At 45.5% G+C, this 21,848-nt stretch overlaps 1 protein-coding gene across 2 annotated transcripts; it reads left to right on the plus strand.

Moving 5' to 3' along the window:
• Positions 1–65: 65 nt before the first annotated feature.
• Positions 66–9,699, plus strand: LOC117891417 (coronin-1C-A). 2 transcript variants are annotated; one of them, XM_034796883.1, is made up of 7 exons: positions 66–207; positions 4,575–4,865; positions 6,677–6,943; positions 7,001–7,414; positions 7,472–7,765; positions 8,287–8,499; positions 8,557–9,699. In XM_034796883.1, exons 2-7 carry the CDS (start codon positions 4,668–4,670, stop codon positions 8,806–8,808), a joined length of 1,638 nt encoding a protein of 545 aa, XP_034652774.1. In that variant the 5' UTR covers positions 66–207; positions 4,575–4,667; the 3' UTR covers positions 8,809–9,699. The 2 variants fall into 2 exon arrangements, with proteins under 2 accessions (XP_034652774.1, XP_034652775.1); XM_034796884.1 differs by having other exon boundaries at positions 8,308–8,499.
• The last annotated feature ends 12,149 nt before the right edge of the window (positions 9,700–21,848 follow it).

The following is a 21,848-nucleotide window of genomic DNA, read 5'->3' on the forward strand; positions in this document are numbered from 1 at the left end:
TTCCACAAAATAATATATTTGCCAGTTCAAACAGCAAAACTATTGTCAACAACAAATATATCGATATATCGATAGCAATATTTATTTAACTAGTTGGAACGTCGGCGCATTTGGCTGAAAAGTCTTCAGCTAGCTGTTCAATTCAAATTTTGTTATTGCAAAAACGAAACTGCAGTGGGAAAACCTATTCGCGAATCGCTAGCAAAGGTAAATCTCCAGAAGAGTGACGAGTGCAAGTGATGGATGGTATTTTGGGTTTCTTGCGGCGACTTTGCGCTGCCACACTGCCAGCAGCATTAAATGTCAAGTGAAATGAATCACGGCGGCTCTAAATAGAGGCGAATTGTACAGTGGCAACTGAAGAAATTGTGTGTTTTATCTGAGAAAAAAGCGGCCTAATCAATTGAATACTTCAGCAATAAACGCGCGTATTACAAAATCATTAAAAATCACGGTAAAAATATAAGTGCGACAATTGCGTTGGTGTGCGTGCGTGTTTCTTGTGCGAGCGGAGAGCACAGTGCATGTGAAGAGTGCAGCTATAAAAATTTTACTACTTCTCTCCCACTCTCGCACGGTGTTATATGAGTCCAACACCCAAAAAAGGGAATAAAGAGAAGCAAAGCAGCGTCTTTGGACGCGCCGCCGCAGCAGCAGCAGCAGAAACAGAGAGACAGCGGCGTATGCCGAAAAATGTGCAAAAAGAAAAGAAAATCAAACAAATCGGAAAGCAAGCGAGCAGCAGCCGAATTTGTTGCTTCGCACTTAACTGTATTAATTGTTTTTTTCTTTGCTTTTGCCTGTAATTTGTGTTAGTTTTCCGGCTAACGTTTGGCTTGTTTATGCCCAGAGAGTGAGTGAGTGAACGGGTAGTGAGAGAGAGCGAGAAAGAGCCAGAGAGGCACTGAGTGAGAGAATCAAATGAGCGGGAAAGAGAAAGGGGATAGAGAGAATGTGCCAATTGTTGCTTGCAGAAGCAACAAGTTACACCAGCGGGGGGCCGCCAAAGAGAATGCGGCACACAGCGTTTTGAAGTGCGTGATGTGGGCGCCAACTTGAGACGATAATTTAAAATTGGAAATATTTGTAGCAAAACGGAGCCACAAACGTGGCTCCAAGTTGGTCAAAGCGTAGAATATCAGACACAGCATGTGTCTGTTCTGGGCGGAAGTGTCTGTGTGTGTGTGTGTGTGTGAAACAAGTGTGAAAAACGAGCGACCTCCAGCGGTGGCGGTGGCGGCAACGGCGTCGTCGTCGTCGTCGCGACAGCGTCTTAGAAAGTGCGAGCTGGCATATGTACGCCCCCACACACAGTTATTTTTGTTTTTGTGGCTGTTTGTCTCTGTTGCTCCCAGCACCAATTAGTGGCAAAATATTGGATGAAAAACGCACTGAGCATCCAACACACACACACACACGAACACACACCAATTAGCGTTTATACGCTGCTGTAGTTGGCGATCTGCCTCTACTCTCCCAACGCTGAACAGCTGTTCTTGCTTATTGCGGTTATCAGTTGCATATCGCAATACAAGCAATCGCATAAACGCTACACACACACGAAGACGAAGAAATACGGAGAGAGGGAAAGAGCGCGGGACAGAGAGAGAAAAATATGCAAATTAAGCGACAGTGTCCAAAAAGACGACCAAACAAACGGCCGACTGTGGCCGCCCAGTCTGACTAAGCAGAAAATAGCAACAAGTAGACAAAACGGTGGGTAAGAAGAAGCAGAGAGAGAGAGAGAGCAGAGGCTGCATCGCTGCGCTGTGCAATTAAGACAGCAGCAACAAAAACAACAACAACTAGCGACAGCCGCCGCCACACTTGTGGCAGAGGGGTAGACAGATCGGGGGCTGGGTGTTGCATATGCAGCAAGTAGTTAATTTTAGCAACAGAGTTCCACTTTCACTCAAACAGCCAAAGACAACGGAGAGATGACGAACGAAGGGGAAGACGGGGACGGGGACGCGGACGGCGACACCCACCAAGCCTCGACACTTGCGCGTTTTTTGTCAAAATTTCAAGTTAATCCGCCAGTCAAACAAAAACAGTGCATAGTGGGGGGTAGGGGCGTGGACAAACAAACAGTTTGATGAACCTTAAACGAATATCCAATGACGTTGCCCCAGTGCATCAATGACATCATCGACAGCGAAAGTTTTCAATGCAGCCGACAGCCGATAAGCCCTGCCCACCCCACTTCTACTCCACCCCCCCGCATCACTTATCGGACATCTGTGGTGCGGATGACTCACTCATGAATGCATGCTGCTGCATGCCTCTCCGTATTATGAGGCAAATATCACGGTGACACCTTCGCCATTGTGAACTTATTAGATGCCACAACACTGCCTGCCCTGCCGCATTCACAATGGAACATTGTAACGGGGCCTCCATTGGCGCAATTGGAGCACAGTGGAACATTCCCCCCCTCTGCTACTCCCTTCTCCTTCATCACTTGAACTTTATTTCACATTCGACTGCAGTGCATTTGCGGCGGCGGCGGCTGCTACTGGAAATTACTACGCTTAATTGACTGCTCCGCCGTCGAGATGACTCTCTCTCCCTCTTGCTATCCCTGCAAGCCTCTCTCCCCCACTCCCTCTCTCTCGACACAACCACATTTGTTAGCAATTAGAATTGGCCGGTGAACAAAGCGCCAAGATTTGCAATCAAGCATTAAGTCGATTTGTGGCCAGTGTGCCGCTCGAGAGATTGGCAGCCTAGGGAGCCGCTGGACCATTGCAAGCGTTTGGGCGACAATCGCTCGAGGCAAAGGGGGCAACATTAACATCAAATGATAAACAGGCAGGCAGCTGGCTGGCACAGTGTGTGTTAAAAGTTAGGTGACAGGTCACTTAGACTTTGAAAAAAGAGAGCGGAGCGGTCAAACGGCTCTAAATGTAGATTTCTCTGCTGGAAAGCTGCTATAAAAATTCAGATCGATCCTTCCCTCTATATTCTGGCGTCACATTCCCGTTTAATCTGCCATTAAGCACGTCAATCGCACCACCCGCATGGCAAGAGTCGTATACAATTCTTAATACGATATTTACACACACTTAAACGATTATGCGCAAGTATGAGTAGCAACTTCCGTTATGTGGGAAGACCTTTATCGCTGCTAGGGCTGCTCTTCTCTTTAAAAGGAGAGAGAGAAGCAAAGTCAAAGGCAAACGCAAACGCAAAGGCAAAGACAAGAGAGAGCAAGTGCAAGTGCAAGCCGCATTTTTGGCATTTGGAACTTGTAATTGAAAAGGAGGGTGGAGGAGGAGGGGCTGCAAGATTGAGGCGAGGCTGAAAGCTCAGGCATGGCATGGCAAATGCCAACGAAATGAATAAACACATCAAATGCGATTTACATCTCACTCACTCTCTATGTGTGTGTGCGTGTGTGTGTATGAATAAAATTTTCACCCAAAGATGATTTAATTTTCTATTAATAAGTATTTGACCTTCAACCAAACAATTTTTCCCGCCTGCAAAGCGAAGGTGTTTGGCATATAAAAACACACATAAATATATCCAATACAAGCCACATTGATAGTGATATATGTAGCTAGATATCCAGCTATATGAATAGATACATTTTGTGTGTGCTCATTTTTGGAGTATAATATTCCAATTGGTCTTCAAACAATTCCAACACGAGCTGAATCACTCGAACATTATCTTTAGGTTGTATTTAGGCAGCGCTCCCACTTGGGCTGATATTATTTCTTTATCAGCAGAGCGCCAGCCACGATAGCCCTCTAGAACCACTGGCCAACACCCCAGAACAAATACAGATACTCAGAACAATTACAGAGCCAGCCCAAGGGCTAACCTTGTGGCCAGAAATACAAATACTTTGATGGCTCTTTGGGTTCTTTTTTGGTTGCTTTTAGCGGGTCAATGACAAAGTTTTGTGTCATAAATATATGGAATATCTTTTAAGCAAAAACAAAGCATAAAAAAAGTAAAACAATTTGTGCGGCACTTTTTCTGATTAAAAACGAAAGCTGGTCGGAAGGCAGAGCCCAACCCAGAAATACAAAACGAATTCCGTGGCTATCTAGAAGTCCCTCTCTCGCTCGCTCCCTCTCTCCCTCTCTCTCTTTCTCACTCTCTCGCGAAGTGTGTTAGAGTTAATTTTTGTGGGCTTGGGAGTTTTGTGGCCATAATTCACGTGTTGGCAGGCGATTCATTATGGTTATAGGTTCATATTTCAGCATTATGATGTCATATAAAAAGAAGGGGTTCCAAGAGGTTCTACTCCGACTAAGTAGATAATTCGACACGTTTCGGCTTGTGGCAGGTGTCTGTCTAGGTGTCGCTTCGTGTCTTCAGTTTACAATTTCCGGTTTTAGTTTTTGCGCAAAAACTGACACAAACTGATGCCATAATCGTTGGCGTTGCAATACAATAGTTTTGGGAAAGCTTATTGATTTTTGCATATGCTAATTTATAAAACAAATTCAAGAGAAAGAAAGAAAACGACGCGGAGCGCAGCTAATGATCGTTTATGCGTCGCTCCAACTTCGGTTTTGGCTTGGTTGAAGTTTAAACATAAAATTTTCTCTTCTTTGCAGACAGACACAGAGAAACTCCAACTCCACAAGCGACTGACCACTGACCTGCGAACCCCTTAGAGAGCGAACCTACAGCAAACACACACATTCAAGATGTCATTTCGGGTGGTGCGCAGTTCAAAATTTCGCCACGTCTATGGCCAGGCATTAAAGCGGGAGCAGTGCTACGACAATATACGTGTGTCCAAGTCCAGCTGGGACTCCACATTCTGCGCCGTCAATCCAAAGTTCCTGGCCATCATTGTGGAGTCGGCGGGCGGTGGTGCGTTTATCGTTTTGCCACACAATAAAGTGAGTATTGGCCATAGGCCACAGATGCATCGCTTTTGTGTTATAAATATTCACACGGCGTAGCCTGCAGTCTCCGCTCCGTATTTATAAATCGAACAATGGCCACAACTATTTATAGTGTACTCTTTTTTGGCATAAAGTTTTGTAGCCATTTTTGGGCGACTCACTGAGGACCGAGCGAGTCGCGTGTGACGTCGATGGATTCGAATGCTATCCAATAATTTATTTATAGTTATGAATTTTCTGCAGATCTCGCTCTCGGCTCTCTCGCTGCGTTGCCGATGCTCTTCTCGGTTGTAATTTGGCCAAAAGCCAACATGACAAACCAAATTGTCTAATTTTACCAGCAAAAAGAGAGGCACAAGCGAGGGACAGAGACAGGCAGCGAGACAGCCAAAAATTGATATTTACGAAATGGTTTTTGCATTGCAACACACACACGACCTCTGCTGCTGCTGCTGGTTGGCCATAAAGTACATCCATCCATGTTACATATTCTCATAATAGGTTTTCATTTTCACTCTCCGCGCGCCCCACATGGCGCATCCGTTCTTCCTCTGCTGCTGGCTGCGTGGGCCGCCGCACTTTTCTCGCGCTGATCCACGGCTTGGCCGCATTTGGTCAAAACGCATTTATAGGCAGGTGGCAAATGGCAAGTGGCAAGTGGCTAGCCTCTGGCTCTAGTGTGTTGTTCTTCTAAGTGGAACAAATTTGTATGCAAAATGTGTGCGGCCGAGCAGCCACGAAAGTTTTTGATTTGCTTTTTTTGTATTCTTAGCTGCCGTTTTTTATTAAGCGACGATTTGCTATGTGGAGCGGCTTTCACACGCTCCATTTTTACATATTTTATGAGCACTGGATTTGGCTTTGGCCCGGCCACCAGCTTGTGGCGAGTTTTGAGATTTTTCTAGTCGTCAAGGTGGCAAGTGGAGCAATAGGATGTACTTTTAGTAACAGGGATTCAAGTAACAGGATTTTTATGCTACAAAATCATTTTTTAAAAGAGTTCATGAAGTCCTTAAGGGAAAAATTGTGCAAAAAAAAATGATATTCATACAAAAAAAATATCCGTTCCTTTTCGATGACACATCCAGAACTATTTAAATTAAAGAAAAAAATGTATTTGAACCCAAAAATGTATTTTTAAATTAAAAAAAAACAAAAGCTATAAAAAAAATGTATTTAAAACAAATCGATTTGAACAAATTAATAATTTCATAGTTACAAAATTTCATTTAAAAAATTAAAAATTATTAAAAAACTAAAACAATAAATTTTAAATATGATTAATTTTAAATCTGCACATGAAATCTCTTTAGAAAAATTCTACAGCCAGATTTTTATCCAAAGATTTTGCTACTTAACTTTAATTGATTTAAATTCTTTATATAAAATATGATCCAAAAGTTGATATTCTGTGGAAAAAAAAAGCTAGAAAGAATATTGGAATTTATTCCCCTTGCAAACTCCCTGCCCGATCCTGCATTGATTACTCCCTACGAGTATTCCCACATCTGTTCGACGATGTATTCCCGCCTTAAGTCGAAACATTTTGCTCGCTTGCCGCCAAGTGGCAGCCAGCATGAAGTTTATGAATTACGAAATGCTGTGGAGTGCGTCGAAGATTAGCGAATTGAGCAGAAAGGCAGCAAAAGTGCAGCCGCCGTCTATGGAGTCTCCGGCTATAAATAATGAGCCGAAAATTGGGCCAATGTGTCGCTGACGCAAGCAAAATTAATTACTAAATCTGGCAAAAAGGCAAAGAGCAAAAAAAAAGCGCACTAATGGCAATTTTCGTGAACTGCTTTCAGGTTGGACGCATTGCGGCCGATCATCCGCTGGTGGGTGGACACAAGGGACCCGTGCTGGACATTGCCTGGTGCCCGCATAACGATAACGTGATCGCCTCTGGGTCGGAGGATTGTGTGGTCAAAGTGTGGCAGATACCCGACGGCGGACTGTCGCGCACGCTCACCGAGCCCGTCGTGGATTTGGTGTTCCATCAGCGACGCGTCGGACTGGTGCTGTGGCATCCATCGGCACTCAATGTGCTGCTCACCGCCGGCTCGGATAATCAGGTGAGCGAGTGGCTAGGAAAGATTCCTTGGGGCACAGCTAACAGAACTCTCTTTCAGGTTGTCATTTGGAATGTGGGCACTGGCGAGATTCTCGTGCACATTGACTCGCATCCGGACATTGTGTACAGCGCCTGCTTCAACTGGGACGGCTCCAAGCTGGTCACCACCTGCAAGGACAAGAAAATCCGCATCTATGACCCGCGCACCGCCGAACTGGAGAGCGAGGCCATGTGCCACGAGGGCTCAAAGGCGACGCGCGCCATCTTCCTGCGTCACGGCCTCATTTTCACCACCGGCTTCAATCGCAGCTCGGAGCGTCAGTACTCGCTGCGTGCCCCAGATGCGCTCAACGAACCCATTGTCATGGTGGAGCTGGACACGTCAAACGGCGTCATGTTCCCACTGTACGATGCGGACACCAATATGATTTATTTGTGCGGCAAGGGTGACTCAGTCATTAGGTACTTTGAGGTGGGTAAACGAACGCGCAGCCAATATGAATCTGCCACTGAATCTCTCCTCTTGCAGGTCACGCCCGAGCCACCGTTTGTGCATTACATCAACACATTTCAGACAACAGAGCCGCAACGCGGCATTGGCCTGATGCCAAAGCGTGGCTGTGACGTGACCACCTGCGAGGTGGCCAAGTTTTATCGCATGAACAACAATGGCCTGTGTCAGGTCATCTCAATGACTGTGCCCCGCAAGTCGGATCTGTTTCAGGAGGATCTCTATCCCGATACGCTGGCGGAGGATGCCGCCACCACAGCCGAGGAGTGGATCGACGGCAAGGATGCGGATCCCCTGACATTCTCGCTCAAAGTAAGTGCCCATTGCCTGCCGACTGCATCCTGTAAAACGTTGGGAATACAGCGCTCACAGCGGAGTGGGGAATGGTCTGGTCATTGGCTGTTTCGCCCCGCAGCCAGAGCGTACATTGGATATAGAGAGAGGAAACCCAAAGCAGCATTCTCCGAGGCTCACGCACAGGCGGCAATGCGGCTCGACGTTGTTTGAGGCAGCCGCTGCCCCTGTGGCGTGCCAAAATGTATTCCAACGGCTTGTTCTAGTTGCTCCGCTCCAGCTCCAGCTACGGCTACCCCAATTGTCCTGCCTACCGCCTTTTGCTTGCTTCTGAGTTATCTACGTTTGTGTCTCGTCTGCCCAGCCACAGCCACAGCTACAGCAACACACAACACACACAGATCCATCAGTTTTGTTGATCCTCTTGGCTTTTGACACTCGAATCCTTTAATACGCACGCCGCTTGTGGCGCTTGTTGTTGTGTTCATTGTTCCTTGTTGTGTTCCGCAACGAACAGATATTCTAATAAACCTAATCAGGATCGCGTCTCTATTGTGCAGGGCGGCTATGTCTCCTCCTCGGCCAGCAAGTCGCTGTCGGTCAACAAGAAGGCGAACATACTCAACAAGCCACGAGGAGGCGGCGGCGGTGGCAGTTCCGGCGCGGGCAGCAGCAGTCTCAGCATTGGCTATAACGCAGCTGCGAATAACAATGATGCCAGCGAGGGTGGACCACCAGCAGCGGTTTTATCGGTGAGTGGATGAACTGGAGAAAGAGTTTCCCCCCGCTAAAGTTTGGATTTCTTGTAGGAACAAGATCTGCGCAGCATTCAGGATGAGATACGAAAACTCAAAGCGATCATTGTGAAGCAGGAGAATCGCATACGTGCCTTGGAGGCGAAGGCCAATGCCGGCAATGGCGATGAGACGGATGCGCGCAACAAGAATGGCAGCGGCAGTGGCCCCGCGGCGTCAGCGTCCGCCTCCGACAGCAAAGCCAGCGAAAGTGCCAAAGATCATGCGTCCACGTCCACGGCAGCAACGCCACAGAATGAGGATTAGGACTGGAACCAGGACTAGCTCTGGGGTGGCAGATAGAGAGACAGAGAACTGCTTGTAGAAGCTCGTCGTCGTCGTCGTCGTTATCGCTTAAAATTCTCTAATGCAAAATTATGTTTACGCGCGCAGAATGTTAGAGAAGAGAAGGAGAAAGTGAAACAGAATAGTTATTGTCGTCTATTATTGATTATGATTTCGATTATTTATTTTTATATAATTTAATATTAGGTCACTTAGCGAGCGAAATCAATTGAGCGTAAACCGAAACAGAAACTAAACAACAACAAAAAACAGCAAGCTTGCAAAGCTAAGCGCTAAACGTATATAACATAAAATATAACAACAAAAAAACATCCTGCCAAAAATATATAAAAAAACCTAACGAACTACCTAAACACATTGCGCTCCCGAAAGCAACAAAAGCAGCGAGAGAAGGAGATGGAGAAGGGAGTGCAGCAAATATGTAAACTGTTGTAAATTTTTACAAAAAGGCAAAGCATAGACTTAACCGCAATCATTTTAAAAGTTAACAACCTCTTACCCATCGGATATTTACACAAAAAAACAAAAATCTTTTCTATAAATAGCTTCAATCTTTGTACGCCCCATGACAATAGCTTATTGGTAGATTCGAAGCGAAGCATCCTAGCTGACGTCAGCGCACTCGCTCGTTCGCACTCGCCGCTAAATTGTCATGTCAAACATAACGAGTTTAGCGAGCGAAAGGATTGAGCGTGGAGCGACGTCAGACATGTTTCGCTTACGACATTCAGTAATTCTCGTTCTAACTAAAAAGTAAGCTGTATTTTTGGAATAATTTGAAATTTGTAATTTTGTAATAATAAAGCAACAAAGTGGAAATAAGAAAAACCAACGATAAATCAATCTAAAAAATTATTTCTTTTCATTTCTATTTATGTTTTTATTAGATTAGCGTGAGCGAGAGCATCTGACATTTGCCTACCGACTTTTTTGTAACAATATTGAAATTGTCCAATGCAGACTTATGCAAAAAACAAAAACAAATACATAATGTACTCTATATACAAAATAATTTACAAATTTGATACGGAATAAAACAATATACAAAACTATGCCAGCGGAAATCCTTTTGAGTTCGGGCTGTGCACATTTTTTTCCTTTAAATATTTTCTGGTTCAGTAAATTGGATAATTATCCCCTTTAATTGCACCTAAAATATGCTGTGGGCGCTTTGTTGGGGTTTCCATTCAATATGCAGCCAGCAATTAATTTCTGCCTAAGCAGGCTTTTAATAGTTATAAAATTGGTGTTCATAAACAAAAAAAATTTAATTAAAATCTGTGTGGAAAATGATTCTGACATTTTCATTAAACATTACCTTGGCTATAATGGAGTGTGTGTGCGTTGAAACCGAGCTTTTGATTTAATTAAAACTGCGTTTGTTATGCAATTTCACTTAATGAAAGTTTTTGATAATTGCCAAAAGGTAATTTGTAAACTAGGAATCCCAGCAGATAACAGTGCTCGAGAGAGTGCGCAGCTGAGAGAGAAATCCATGCCAATGCCGGTCTCACTTTAACAGAGCAACTAACAGAGAGTGAGAGAGCGCGCGCTAGAGCGGGAGAGACCTCATCTGGCTGTGGACAATATTCGAAATTTATAGCTTACTTTATGGTGGCCATTACCTGCAGTGTAGTCTGCGTTTAGGAGGACAGAGTACCCAGCGAATTGTGATATTCTATCGTTAAAAATCAAGACCTTAATTTACATCCGCCTCCTTATGCCTCGTATTATCCCTCCATTAACGCTCAATGATTGCCAAAAACAGTTGCGAGGCATTTGTTAATTAAAAGCATGTAGAAAATCTACCGGTGCCCAAGGTGCTTGGCGTGGGAGGACATCTGAATACGTGCTAAATAAATACGCCAACTTGCTAAGTACCAGCAGACACAGAGACAGTCAGAAAGACATAGCAGCCCGGCCCCCCAGCCCACTTTTGACATTCCAGTCGTAAATTTACGCTGCCTCCGCTCCCCCTCCTTAGTGTGGGTGAGTGCGGCGTGCCCTTAGTCGTTTTAATACATAAAGCAACATACAATACACATGTACATATATGTATATGTATGCGTGTACTTGCATACATACACATCTGTATGCACAATGTACAAAGGAGCCGTCAAAACATTGGGTGTTCCTCCCCTGTTTCTTTGGGGCATTTGTTTATTTTCACATGAAAATAAATGCGTTTAATGTCGGAAGTTTATGCCTCGTAAAGAGAAGTTAATTAGCTTTCTCGAGTATGAAATTTGTTACGTACGCCGTGCTGTACCCACACTCAATTCCCCCATCCCTCGAAGCCATGGGTTTCCAATTGCAAATTGAAAATATCTCAATAACATGCACACACGTGTGTACATTTATTAATGAACATACGTATGTTTTTATTATACCCGGTAGTCGAAGAGTTAAGGTAAGAGAGAACTGACACATTTACTGTATTAGATTTCTCGAGTATGTGTGCGTAAGGCACACATCAGAAAAAGATTTGTTTTTGCTTTCCCCTCTTCCATCACATGCCAGGTGCTGTCACCTCCCCGCCATTAACCGTTGCATTGCCTAGTCACTCATCAAACGCACAAACATTCGCTCTCATGGGGTGGGGAAACGAAGAACACAAAAGTGAAACACAACGCTGTCACCTCCCCGTCATTAACCGTTGCATTGCCTAGTCACTCATCAAACGCACAAACATTCGCTCTCTTGGGGTGGGGAAACGAAGAACACAAAAGTCAAATTCAAATGAGAGAGCAAGTAGGAAGCGCATAAGAAGGAGAGCACGGAATGATCTAGAAAATAAGCTTCCCACGCATGCATATCTGAGCCGCTCTCACACTTTCAATGTTTCGGCCGGAAAAAGCGGGCGGTTTTAAGTCAGCTCCGCGTTTCGGGTCGCGAAAATCGGGAATATTAAGAAAAATCCTACCGGAATATTGACGCGTAGTTGTGTAATGCTGTTTAGTGGTTCAGTGTGGTGCAGTGCTGTGTTTTGGTGAAGTGAAATGTGCAGTGAAGTGGTTGCAGTATAGTGGGGCAGTGATTCAAAAGCAAAAGGCCCATAAATGGCAAGAAAAAGTTCCTGATCATGTGTGGCGGCGGCCGTCGCCAAAGTTGCATACAAAAGGCAGAGGAAATAATGAGGCAATAAGTGAAAGTGAAAAGTGTATTGTACATTAAATGTTCAAAATGCGCATAGGCAAGTTATTCTATGCAGAAATCTTTTTTTTTCGTTGTGTCTCGTGATCTCTGGCAATGTGTATTAGTGTGTTTGTATGTGCAAATTCTGCGCAGAGTTGTGTGAAGCAATAGAAGAAAAGCAATAAGAAAGGAGAGAGTGCAGAGCGTGTCAACGCTCTCTCATTGCATGGTGAGGTGAAGATGTGGTGATCTGGCGCTCTCACGGTAGTGTTTACATACGAAGTTCAGTGCTGTTATGCGTCACCTTATATAAACCTACCCAAAATATGTGCTCTTATTGAAATGTGCTTGGAATTATTTCCATTCCTTTTGTTGTGCCTGTGCGTTTTCGTATTCGTTTCGTAAATCGTTCTCTCGAAAATCATCGCGCGTTCACCGTTTATCCTTACTATGTAACCGCTGAATCGTCGACTTCTCATGCGTGAGGAAGAGGAACCGCATATGCTGCTAACGAAAACGTAACGGCATTTTATTACTGCCCAAAAGGTAAGAGAGAGGCCAAACCTTTACTGCAGGGCTCGGCACGGCCCTATCCCTGGGGTGCGGAAAAATGCGCTGCTGCTGCGCTGCTGCTGCGCTGCCCTCACGTACACGCGTACTACAGTGATTCGTACCAATTCCAATGTTCCGTTTTGCGTGCGTCTTCACACACAAACGCAAAAACGTCTCGTTAATTGTATGGGTGCCGAGCCCTGCTTTACTGTATTAGATTTCTGGAGCATGAAACCCTCACACAACTCCCTCACCCACCAAGCAGTTGGTTTCCAATTGCAAATTGAAAATATCTCAATAACATGCACACACGTTGGTATTTATTTTTCATATATGGTTGAGAAAGTTACCTAACTTGATGGCTGATCGCTGTTCTTGTTGTTGCACAGTTAACACATCAACTTCCTGGCCAAAATGTCGCTTCAGGTGGGGTATTGAAGTCAAAACTTGAGACGTGCTTGCATTCATGCCACAAAGGCAAATATTTACAACAGACCCTTCGTAGGGGCGGCCCACCCCGTCCTCTGGGAAAACTTTGTGCATAGTTTCTCCATAGACAAAAAGCTGAGGAGGGACAACATGAGAGAGCCCGGAACTTCTGGGAAAAGCGCACGCAACTAAACAACATGAAAATAGTTTTTCTCTTTTACCACATTTATGAAATGTGCACCGCAAGGGTCGTTGTGCTTATGTGTGCGTGTGTGTGTGTGTGTCTGTCGTCTCTACAATAACTTTCACTTTGCAGAGACACACAGGGGAAGGGGGAAGGGGACACAAGCACTAAGCGGCTTAAAACTTGCGCTAGGAAGCCCAAAAGTGTCGAGCTGGCAACCTCTCTCGCTCGCATGTGACGACCGGCAGGAGACGAGCGACTGCCAACTGTCGTACTGAGCAAATATTTGCACAGATAATGAAAGTGCACCCACACACACACAAACACACCCCCCAAAAAATACACACACACACTGACAATCGAGTGGGTATCACGTATAGGAGACTGGTGGGAAGCGAACAACACTGTGTTGCTGACTCCCTCTCTTTTGAGTGGGGAGAGAGGACTGGAGGCGGGTCGGACTCTGTTGACAATTCAGTTTTCAACGGTAATTGACCCTAATGCTGTTGCTGCCAGGCCCCTCTTTCTGTGTCCGTGTGTGTGTGTGCTCCTACTACATTCAAATATCAAATCGATAACATTTTTGGCAGCAGCAAAATTCAATTTGTCAAGAGCAGCATCCACACACACACACACACACACACACATGCTGGCAACTCTCATATTCGATATTCCACGGCACCAAAATACATTGCAAAATGTCAAAAGGCACGTTTCAGTGTTTCTCTGATTTTATTTCTTGCTTGTTTGTGTGTGTGTGTGTAAAAACAAAGCAACAACTTTACATACATTTTGGTGTGCGCTTTGCGGGAACTCTTTGCCGAACTACGTGACTATCGGTTGTGCATTTACTCCCAGCAATGAATGCCAAAACGGAGATAGATAGATATGCATGTGGCAGTAGCCTGCCCCCAACCATAAGCAGAACATGCCAAAAAACAATCCAGTCTAATTCAATTACAATTATTCCAGCAGCGATGCCAGGCAGCCAGGCATCCAGGCAGCAGCGATGGCAGTCAGCAAGCAGTTGCGTTGGCAGTCGGCAAGCAGTTGCGTTGGCAGTCAGCAAGCAGTAGCGATGGCAGCACAGTCGCTGCAGTCACAGAAATATTTAAATGGGAATCGATTTGCCTGTGTGTATGCTTCCCCCTCCACATTCTAATCCTGCAATCCCAATCCCTGCCCCTTACCAAGCTTTGTTTCAGTGAAATTGTCTGTGGCTAATCGTCTGCCATTTGCTCTACGAGTTTAGTGTGTGTGTCTCTGTGCGTACCGTCTGGCCGTGCCCATTCACATTTCTCCCAGCACATTGTCAGACAGGGACCAGGACCAGGACCAGAACCATAAATTAGGCAGTTGCTAAGTGCTTCGATGTTTGGCTGCGGCTTTGCCATTGCCTCTGGCTTCTATACTAAACCGGCTTTGGTTTCCGGCTCCTACTCCACATCCGGATGCGGGTTGGGCTTCCCAGACAATGGCTGGAGCCCCAAGATTTATACTTTGTTCGCACTTTCTTTTCGCATAGCAGCAGCAGCCCCCGCCCAACCCACGTCGCACGTCGCACATTGTTCGATGGCAGTCTCTAACGTATTCATGTGTCTACATTAAAGCCCTGCCCATAAATTGAGTTTTAGCAATTGAAAACTTCCCCCCATGAAATATTTAAAACTGTTGAACATTTTGCTGCGAATATATTCGTATCGATAAAGGCCAAAAATATTGAATTTCTGGCAAACATTTTCGTGTTTGATACTTGGCTTTGATAAATGTAAAATTCTTTTGCCTGCTGCATTTTGTGCTGAATATTTTATTTTCTATCTCTTGCACATGCAGAATTTATAACTATATTTTCTGCATACAATTTTTGGGGAAAATATTTCAAGCTTTTTCTTTTTCTGGCAACTGCAATTAAGGCAAGCGGCAAAGCACGAAATTACACGCCCAAGGACTAACGACTAAGGGACCTTTGTGCAGTCTATTGAAAAAGCTAGAAGCCCAATTATCACATATTCAAGAGAAGTGCCTTGGTCTAGGTCCTTCTTGGCCCTTCCTTTGGCAGCACTGACTCATGGCTCTGTGTCTGTCTCTGCTCTGTCTCTGCTCTGTCTCTGATTTCTTCTCTGATTTCAACCTGGAAACTAATTTACCTGGACTCCAAAGGAACGGATCTCTTTCGGCATCGGTTCATGCCCCTGGCAAGTGATAATTGAAAGGGCCCAGTCGAGAGTTTCAGTTCCTGTTGCGAGATACCCGCTTATGGTTATGGATTGGCCAACCTCCGGGCAATCGGTATTAGTAAGCCACCGCAGCGCCAGAGTTCATGTGTCCCAAAAGTCACCCAACTAACGGACAGGGACAGGGGCAGCGGCATGACCTCAGAAATTGCCATTTCGCTTGCTCTTTTCTGTTTGAATTGCTGGTGCCCGGGCCTGGACGTGCACACACTTTTAATTACACTGCACATGCAGGTGGAGGTGCCGGTGCAGATTGACAGTGCTGATGGGTGGATGAATGGGGGGCACGGGGCACCGAGGGGGCAACAGTTGCTCATTCATGCCACGCTGCACAAGCACAAACACATCAGGCGCATCGCATCCGTGCCTCAGCCTTGAAGCTGTATAGCAGTTACACATTCCATTTGATCCGGTGGCTCCTGTCTGGGCTGCGTTTAAAGCGGCAAAATATGTGATAACAAAAATGTCTGCCCCGTGTTGTCCGAATTTAAATTCAAAACCATTTATATGGCCGCCGAGCCGAGCCACCTGCGACGCGGAGTCGACTCTCCCTTACCGCACAGCCTCTTGTAATTTTATTTTTATTTCGTTTGCTTTGGGCCCCGCCCGGACATTGTCGTCGCTGCGTCCAGCATTTTTCTTAATTTTTCAGCGCTTTATTCTAATGAGAAGTCATTTATTTTCATTGCCATGAAATGCGAGCCGGGCGAACGATTTAAGGGCGCAAATTTAAAGGCGGCTTCCGTCGATAAACTGCTTTATTGGATTACTTCGCCACGAACTGCTTTAACTGCCTTAAAAGAGGAGGGAGGCCACTGTGCACAGACAGCAAGCAGCGCTTGAATCAACAGTCGCGTCCCACACCAACGTTGACTTTGAGGCTGCTTGATTTAAGTTAGTGTTGAGGTGTCGGAGGCAGTTGGGGTGCGGAGTGTTTGCACACGGTAAACACTTGTGTTAAAATAGCTTTGAATTGAATATTACGTATAGGACCAGTTGTGCGGTGGCAAATCACGAAACTTTAGCATTTTGCGGTGCTTGCAATCGAATCAATTATACAGATAACCGATGGAAACATGACCAGACTCGACCACAAATGAAAAATAGATTTACTCCCAATGAATACATGTTTCTGTGTTGATTTTGTGTGGCCAATGAAATAAATTCGTATGAATGTTGGGCAGCAGATGTGGAGGGGAAAGTATCCATAGTTTTCCTTGTGTATCCACTCTACGCTATGCTCGATATGCGTTGGCAATAACTCGTTCACTGGCAGGGAGCGGAAGACGTCTTCATTGAAGCAAGTGGCAACAGACAGACAACGAGACAAACCTTTGGATACATTTCCTTTTTGCCCCGGAGCCCGGAGCCAGGCGGTGCATTAGCAAATTGAAAGCAGTGAGCGCACATTGCCTTTATGTTCGGCAAACATGAATGCAAGACACTAACATAAATAGGGAAGACACCAAGACACCCACCACTACGGCAGCCAGCGAGCTCCTGCCATTCCAATCAGAACATGTGGCACTTGAGAGCGCAATATGAAGGAAATGCGATAGGATGCTCCCCTGGCTACAGAAATCAGAAACGCACCTGATTTAACGATGTGTCCAGTCATATATGAAGCTAAAGTTACAGATTGATGCCGAGCCAAAGGCGTGGAAACTTTTCCAAAGTGCATTAATTATGAGCAGCTTGTCAGGGATCGCGGCTGATGCGGCACTTTGCCCGGCGACTTTCTTGCACGCTCAGTGAAGTGTTCATAAGTAGACCCGAAACTGTCAAACTGAACGCTGAACACTTTTGCTATTAAAAAAAATGGATGGTAATAAAATAAAAAACACGCGAAAATAAAGAAAAGGGCAAAAGGCAGTGCAAAAGGCAAACTGCCGAACTGCCGAAAATTAATCAAGCGTGAAGAAAAGTGTTTGCAAAGAATTTTTGTGCCGCCATTTATAATTTTTCTGAGCGCGCTCCCTTCTCCGCGCTCTTTTGCTCACTCTTGATTTCTCTTTTGCCTTTGCTCTTCCCTTTCCTTTTTGTCATGAACCATTTTGAGGGGCAACTGTAAATGTTGTTGCTGTCTTGTTACTTACAATTAGGCGCACGAGTCAGCAGAAAGCTGTGCAAAAGGGAGATAGAAATAGAGAGAGAGGATGGGAGTGGGAATGGGAAATGGAAATGAAAATGGCAAAACTAAATGAGCAAAAGCAAATTGGAAAATTACAAGACTCGGCAAATGCATGGGGTCAGCATTTATGGAAATTGAAAAAGGGAATTTGAAAGCATTTTTAAATGCACAAAAGTTTTTTGTATAACAGCAAAAAGGTTTAGCAACAAGTGGGGGGCAAAAAAAGAGTAACTGAAGAGTGGGAAAAAGCTGTTAAACTTGGCCTAAAATTATGAAGATTTTTGTAAGGATTTTAAACGTTAATTTCTGTGTTGTCACTGATTGAATTGTTCTGTTTTTATTGCTGCTATTTTTATTAGTTCCATTGCTATAGCTGCCATTTCCAATTCCAATATTCACCCAGCACACACATCCTTACGCCCAGAACTGAGCCAAAACTAAGGTCATTTGAAGGCTTTTGCTGTGCCCCAGCCTATTGATAGCCTTTTATGTTCAATTATGGGCCAGCAGAGCTGGGGCCAAATTGGGTGAATTGGCAGCACACAATGGGTTAAGTTGAGAGAAAGGAAAAAAGGCCCGACATTTCCGCGCCGGAACTTTTGTTTTTGGCAAAACAATAAACCGAAATTATGGCCACTGACAGCTGACATTTAAGCCTAACATAAACACACACGCAGAGAGAGAGAGAGAGAGAGAGGCGCACAATGGACACGAAAACCGAACGGCATCGAAAGGCATTCAAACGGAAAACCAAATCCAAAATCCCTTATAGAGCTGTAAGTGGCATGCACGAGGGGGAGGGCAGGGAGCAGGAAGCACACTCCAACCTCAGTCAATTTTTCAATGAAGTTCTTTAAAGTGAAACCTCAATTTGCAATACAATTTTCGAGCAATTTGTGAGTGGGGGGAAGCCAGCAGCTAATGCAGCATGACCACGACAGCAGGAGAGAGAGGGAGAAGAGGAGCGAAGAGAGAGAAGCGAGCTAGAGCGGAGTGAAGAGTGAAGAGAAGAGGAGCGAAGAGAGAAGCGAGCTAGAGCGGAGTAAAGAGTGGTGGAGCGAAGAGAGGAGGAGCGAAGAGAGAGGTGCAACGAAGAGACAGGAGCAGCGAAGAGTGGAGGGAGCGAGCAGAGCAGCAGGAAGAGGTGGAGCGAAGAGAGGAGCGCTGCGAAACGCGTCGAAAAACTAATAATAAAAATGTTAAAATAAATCTCTCAAACGCTCTAAGGGCAAGACAAGTCTTTCAGCAGCTCAACCGCTGCCCTCTCCGCCCCGCCTCGCTCTTCTCTCTGTCTCTCTCTTTTGCTCCTCTCTCTCCGATCCGTCTTCGCTCTATGTTCGCTGTCTGCCACGTCGCCGTTTCTTTCTTTTATTTTTTTTCTTATGCCAAAGCAGCATAGATTTATGCATCCATTGTGCTCTGGCTATATGAACAACCCTCTTATATTTTATGCGCATAATGGCCAACTACAACAACACTTAGAGACGCGCACAAAGTCACAGAGTCACACACAGACACACACGTACACACTTTTGTGCATGCAAAGAATAAAAGGCTGCACTTTGGATACCCTTTTCCGTTCATTGTGGCTCAAGTTCCCTCTCAAGTTTCTGCTCTGTTCATCAATGCCCTTTGCTAGTGTATCCTAAAAGGCAAAAGGCAAATGTGATGGGCAAAATCCTCGCCTTGGGCCATGGCGCACACAGAGGTCGATGGCGTTTTGTGTTTTGTTTTTTTGCTGATGATTTTCTTGTTATTTACACAAAATTGCGCCTGAGGTCACACGGTTGGCTGTCAGTGGAAGGTGTTAAAGTTCAAATTGTGTTGCCACTGCAGTAGTGTGTGTGGGGGTGTCCATGTGTGTGTGTGTGCGCCATGATTGCAAAAAACATAAAGGCACAAAGGCGAGGCGAGGCGAGGCGAGGCGACTCTGACTACAGCTTTTACTTTTCATCAGCTCCATGCAAATAGTGTGGGGGCAGGTTGGCGGCTGAATGGAGATTAAAGTTGCCAGGATTCATGCATGGGCTGGCAACCAAAAACTTGCCGACAACCAAACCAACACAAATCGATGTTGCAGCAGGGCACAGGCACAGGCACACACGGGGCACACGGATAAATGGAATTTGGAAAACGTGAACATGGCCATTAGGTTTGCGGTTTCCTTGGGATTTTTGACTAAAGCCTCGCACCAGCAAGCAAGGCCCAAATGGGTGTAAAGTTTCAGAGAGGTAGAAACATATTTTGCAGCACAAAAGGATACATTTTGGGTGGATGCCGCTTCGAACAGTTTTAAGAGCAATTAACGTGTCCGCTGCAGCGGCCACTAATTGAAAATGGAATGCACATGGAGTGCATTGGCATTGGCAACGTCATAATTGCACACACCGAAGGCAAATATTGAAACGCGATCAAAAGTTGGCAAACGTCAAACAGGAGCGGTAAGAGGAGGAGTTACAGGAGCAGAAGGAGTTCCAGGAGCAGTCTCCCGTTGCACTTCCCTGCAATCAGCGCCATTTAATTAAGAGTTTCGGCTTGTCATGTCTGCAGAGGAGGGCCCGAACTGTACCGCCCTCGACCTTCAGTAATTCTCCTTTGGGTATAATGTTTTCCACGCTCTCTCTGTCTGTGGCTGTCTACCAATATGTATTTACTTTCAATTTTAGGCACAAAAGTCATTTGTTATAAGCGCCAAACAGCAGCAGGGGGAAGCGGGAGCAGGGCGTTTCAGCTTTTCTTTCTTATCTGCTGTGGGGCCAGCAGCTTTACATTTGCATTGGGGTCTTGCCGGGGAGCACAGACAGAGGCTGAGGCAGTCTCCAGCGCAATGCAAACAAAAGAAGCAAAAACCAAACGATGGCAAACAAGCCGCCAACAGAAAATACAAAAAAATAAAGTAAAAACAAAGAGGAAGAGGAGCTAGAGGGGGAACGCACATAAAGCGAAAAATGTTCTTGTTAACAAATTGCAAAACATTTGCTTTTTGAAGACAAATTACGCCGTGGCAAAACAAATTGCTTTGCCACTGTCTCAGACTCTCCGCCTCCATCTCTTGCTGCCTTAAATTCTTTGAGTAAATGTGCCTTTAAAATGTTATAAATTGCAAGGCGAAACGCTGCACTCACACACCTCACAGATCAACGCACTTGAGCCGCAATAGCCAGTGCCGACGCTTAATTAGACATAATTCCGCAGCTTGGACGCTGTCTGGCCTCTGCCCTCGGCGGCAGGCAGGTACCACTCACACTTGCAGCACTCCCACAGCCGATTAAATGTAACTTAAAGCGTGCTAATGAAGACAATTAAATGGGCTTAGGTCATGGGGCTAAGCAGTCATGGAAATGCGAGCATCACGACAACTCCACACCCCTTCCTGCGGCTACAATTATGGGCAGCACAGTCCAGTGGAGCGAAGTGGAGCGCTGCCAGCCCCGCTAATTGCTTTATGGCACTGGGCAGAGTCCAAGCCAAGAAGACCACCACAAAAAATGGATGGGAATATCAGAAATATCGGGCATAACCGTGCTAATTTGTGCATGCACTCGATCAAAATTAATTCAGCAAATGGCACACCGCACACCGCACCTTTCCGGTGCCCCGAGGGGGCATAACTCGTTGACGTTGCCAAGGGAAACGACACCGACGACCAGCGAGCATATTTCGCATTTTGCCAACGCTTTTTTTCAGCATAAAGCCGCAAACCGCGAAACTGTAATTGAATTCTTGCGCTGCAATTGTTTGGGGTGTGCTTTGGGCTTTAAAGTTACAAAATTTCCACACAGCAAAGAGCCTGCCTGGCACCTTTCCGCATGCCTGAAATGTGCGCATAAATTTGAGTCCTAAGTAAACAGAAAAACTCTGCAACTAGTCGGCCATCTATCCATCTGTAAAGCGACCAAACTTGGCCTGAAGTTTGCGGGGATGCCAAGGCGATTAGTGGGTGTAAACAAAGAGCAAACAGCTGAGGGGTAGAAAGAGTTTGAGCATTAATAAGTCAGGCTGCAGGGCTCTTGGTTTTGGGTGTGAAAAATACAGGAAGCCCTAGCCGGAGGGTACCAATCGATGGCTGGCTAATACGGCAAACAATGCGGCAGGCAGGCAGGCAGGCAGGCAGGCAGGCAGGCAGGCAATATGTAAATGAGGTCTGAGGCAAAAGGCCAGCCGCTGAAATTTGCATAATTTTTTGCACTCCAAAGAAAGGGCTAGGCCTGGCCTGCAAGCGTTGCTCCAATTTGAAGAATGTTTGCCAGCTGAAGCGGCAGAGGCATTAGTCAGGAGTCACTTGCGTATTCCAGCCACAATGTGCATAAATATAATTCTTTCTGTCGTGATGTGG

Source organism: Drosophila subobscura, chromosome E, assembly GCF_008121235.1.
Source record: "Drosophila subobscura isolate 14011-0131.10 chromosome E, UCBerk_Dsub_1.0, whole genome shotgun sequence".
Taxonomy (NCBI): domain Eukaryota; kingdom Metazoa; phylum Arthropoda; class Insecta; order Diptera; family Drosophilidae; genus Drosophila; species Drosophila subobscura.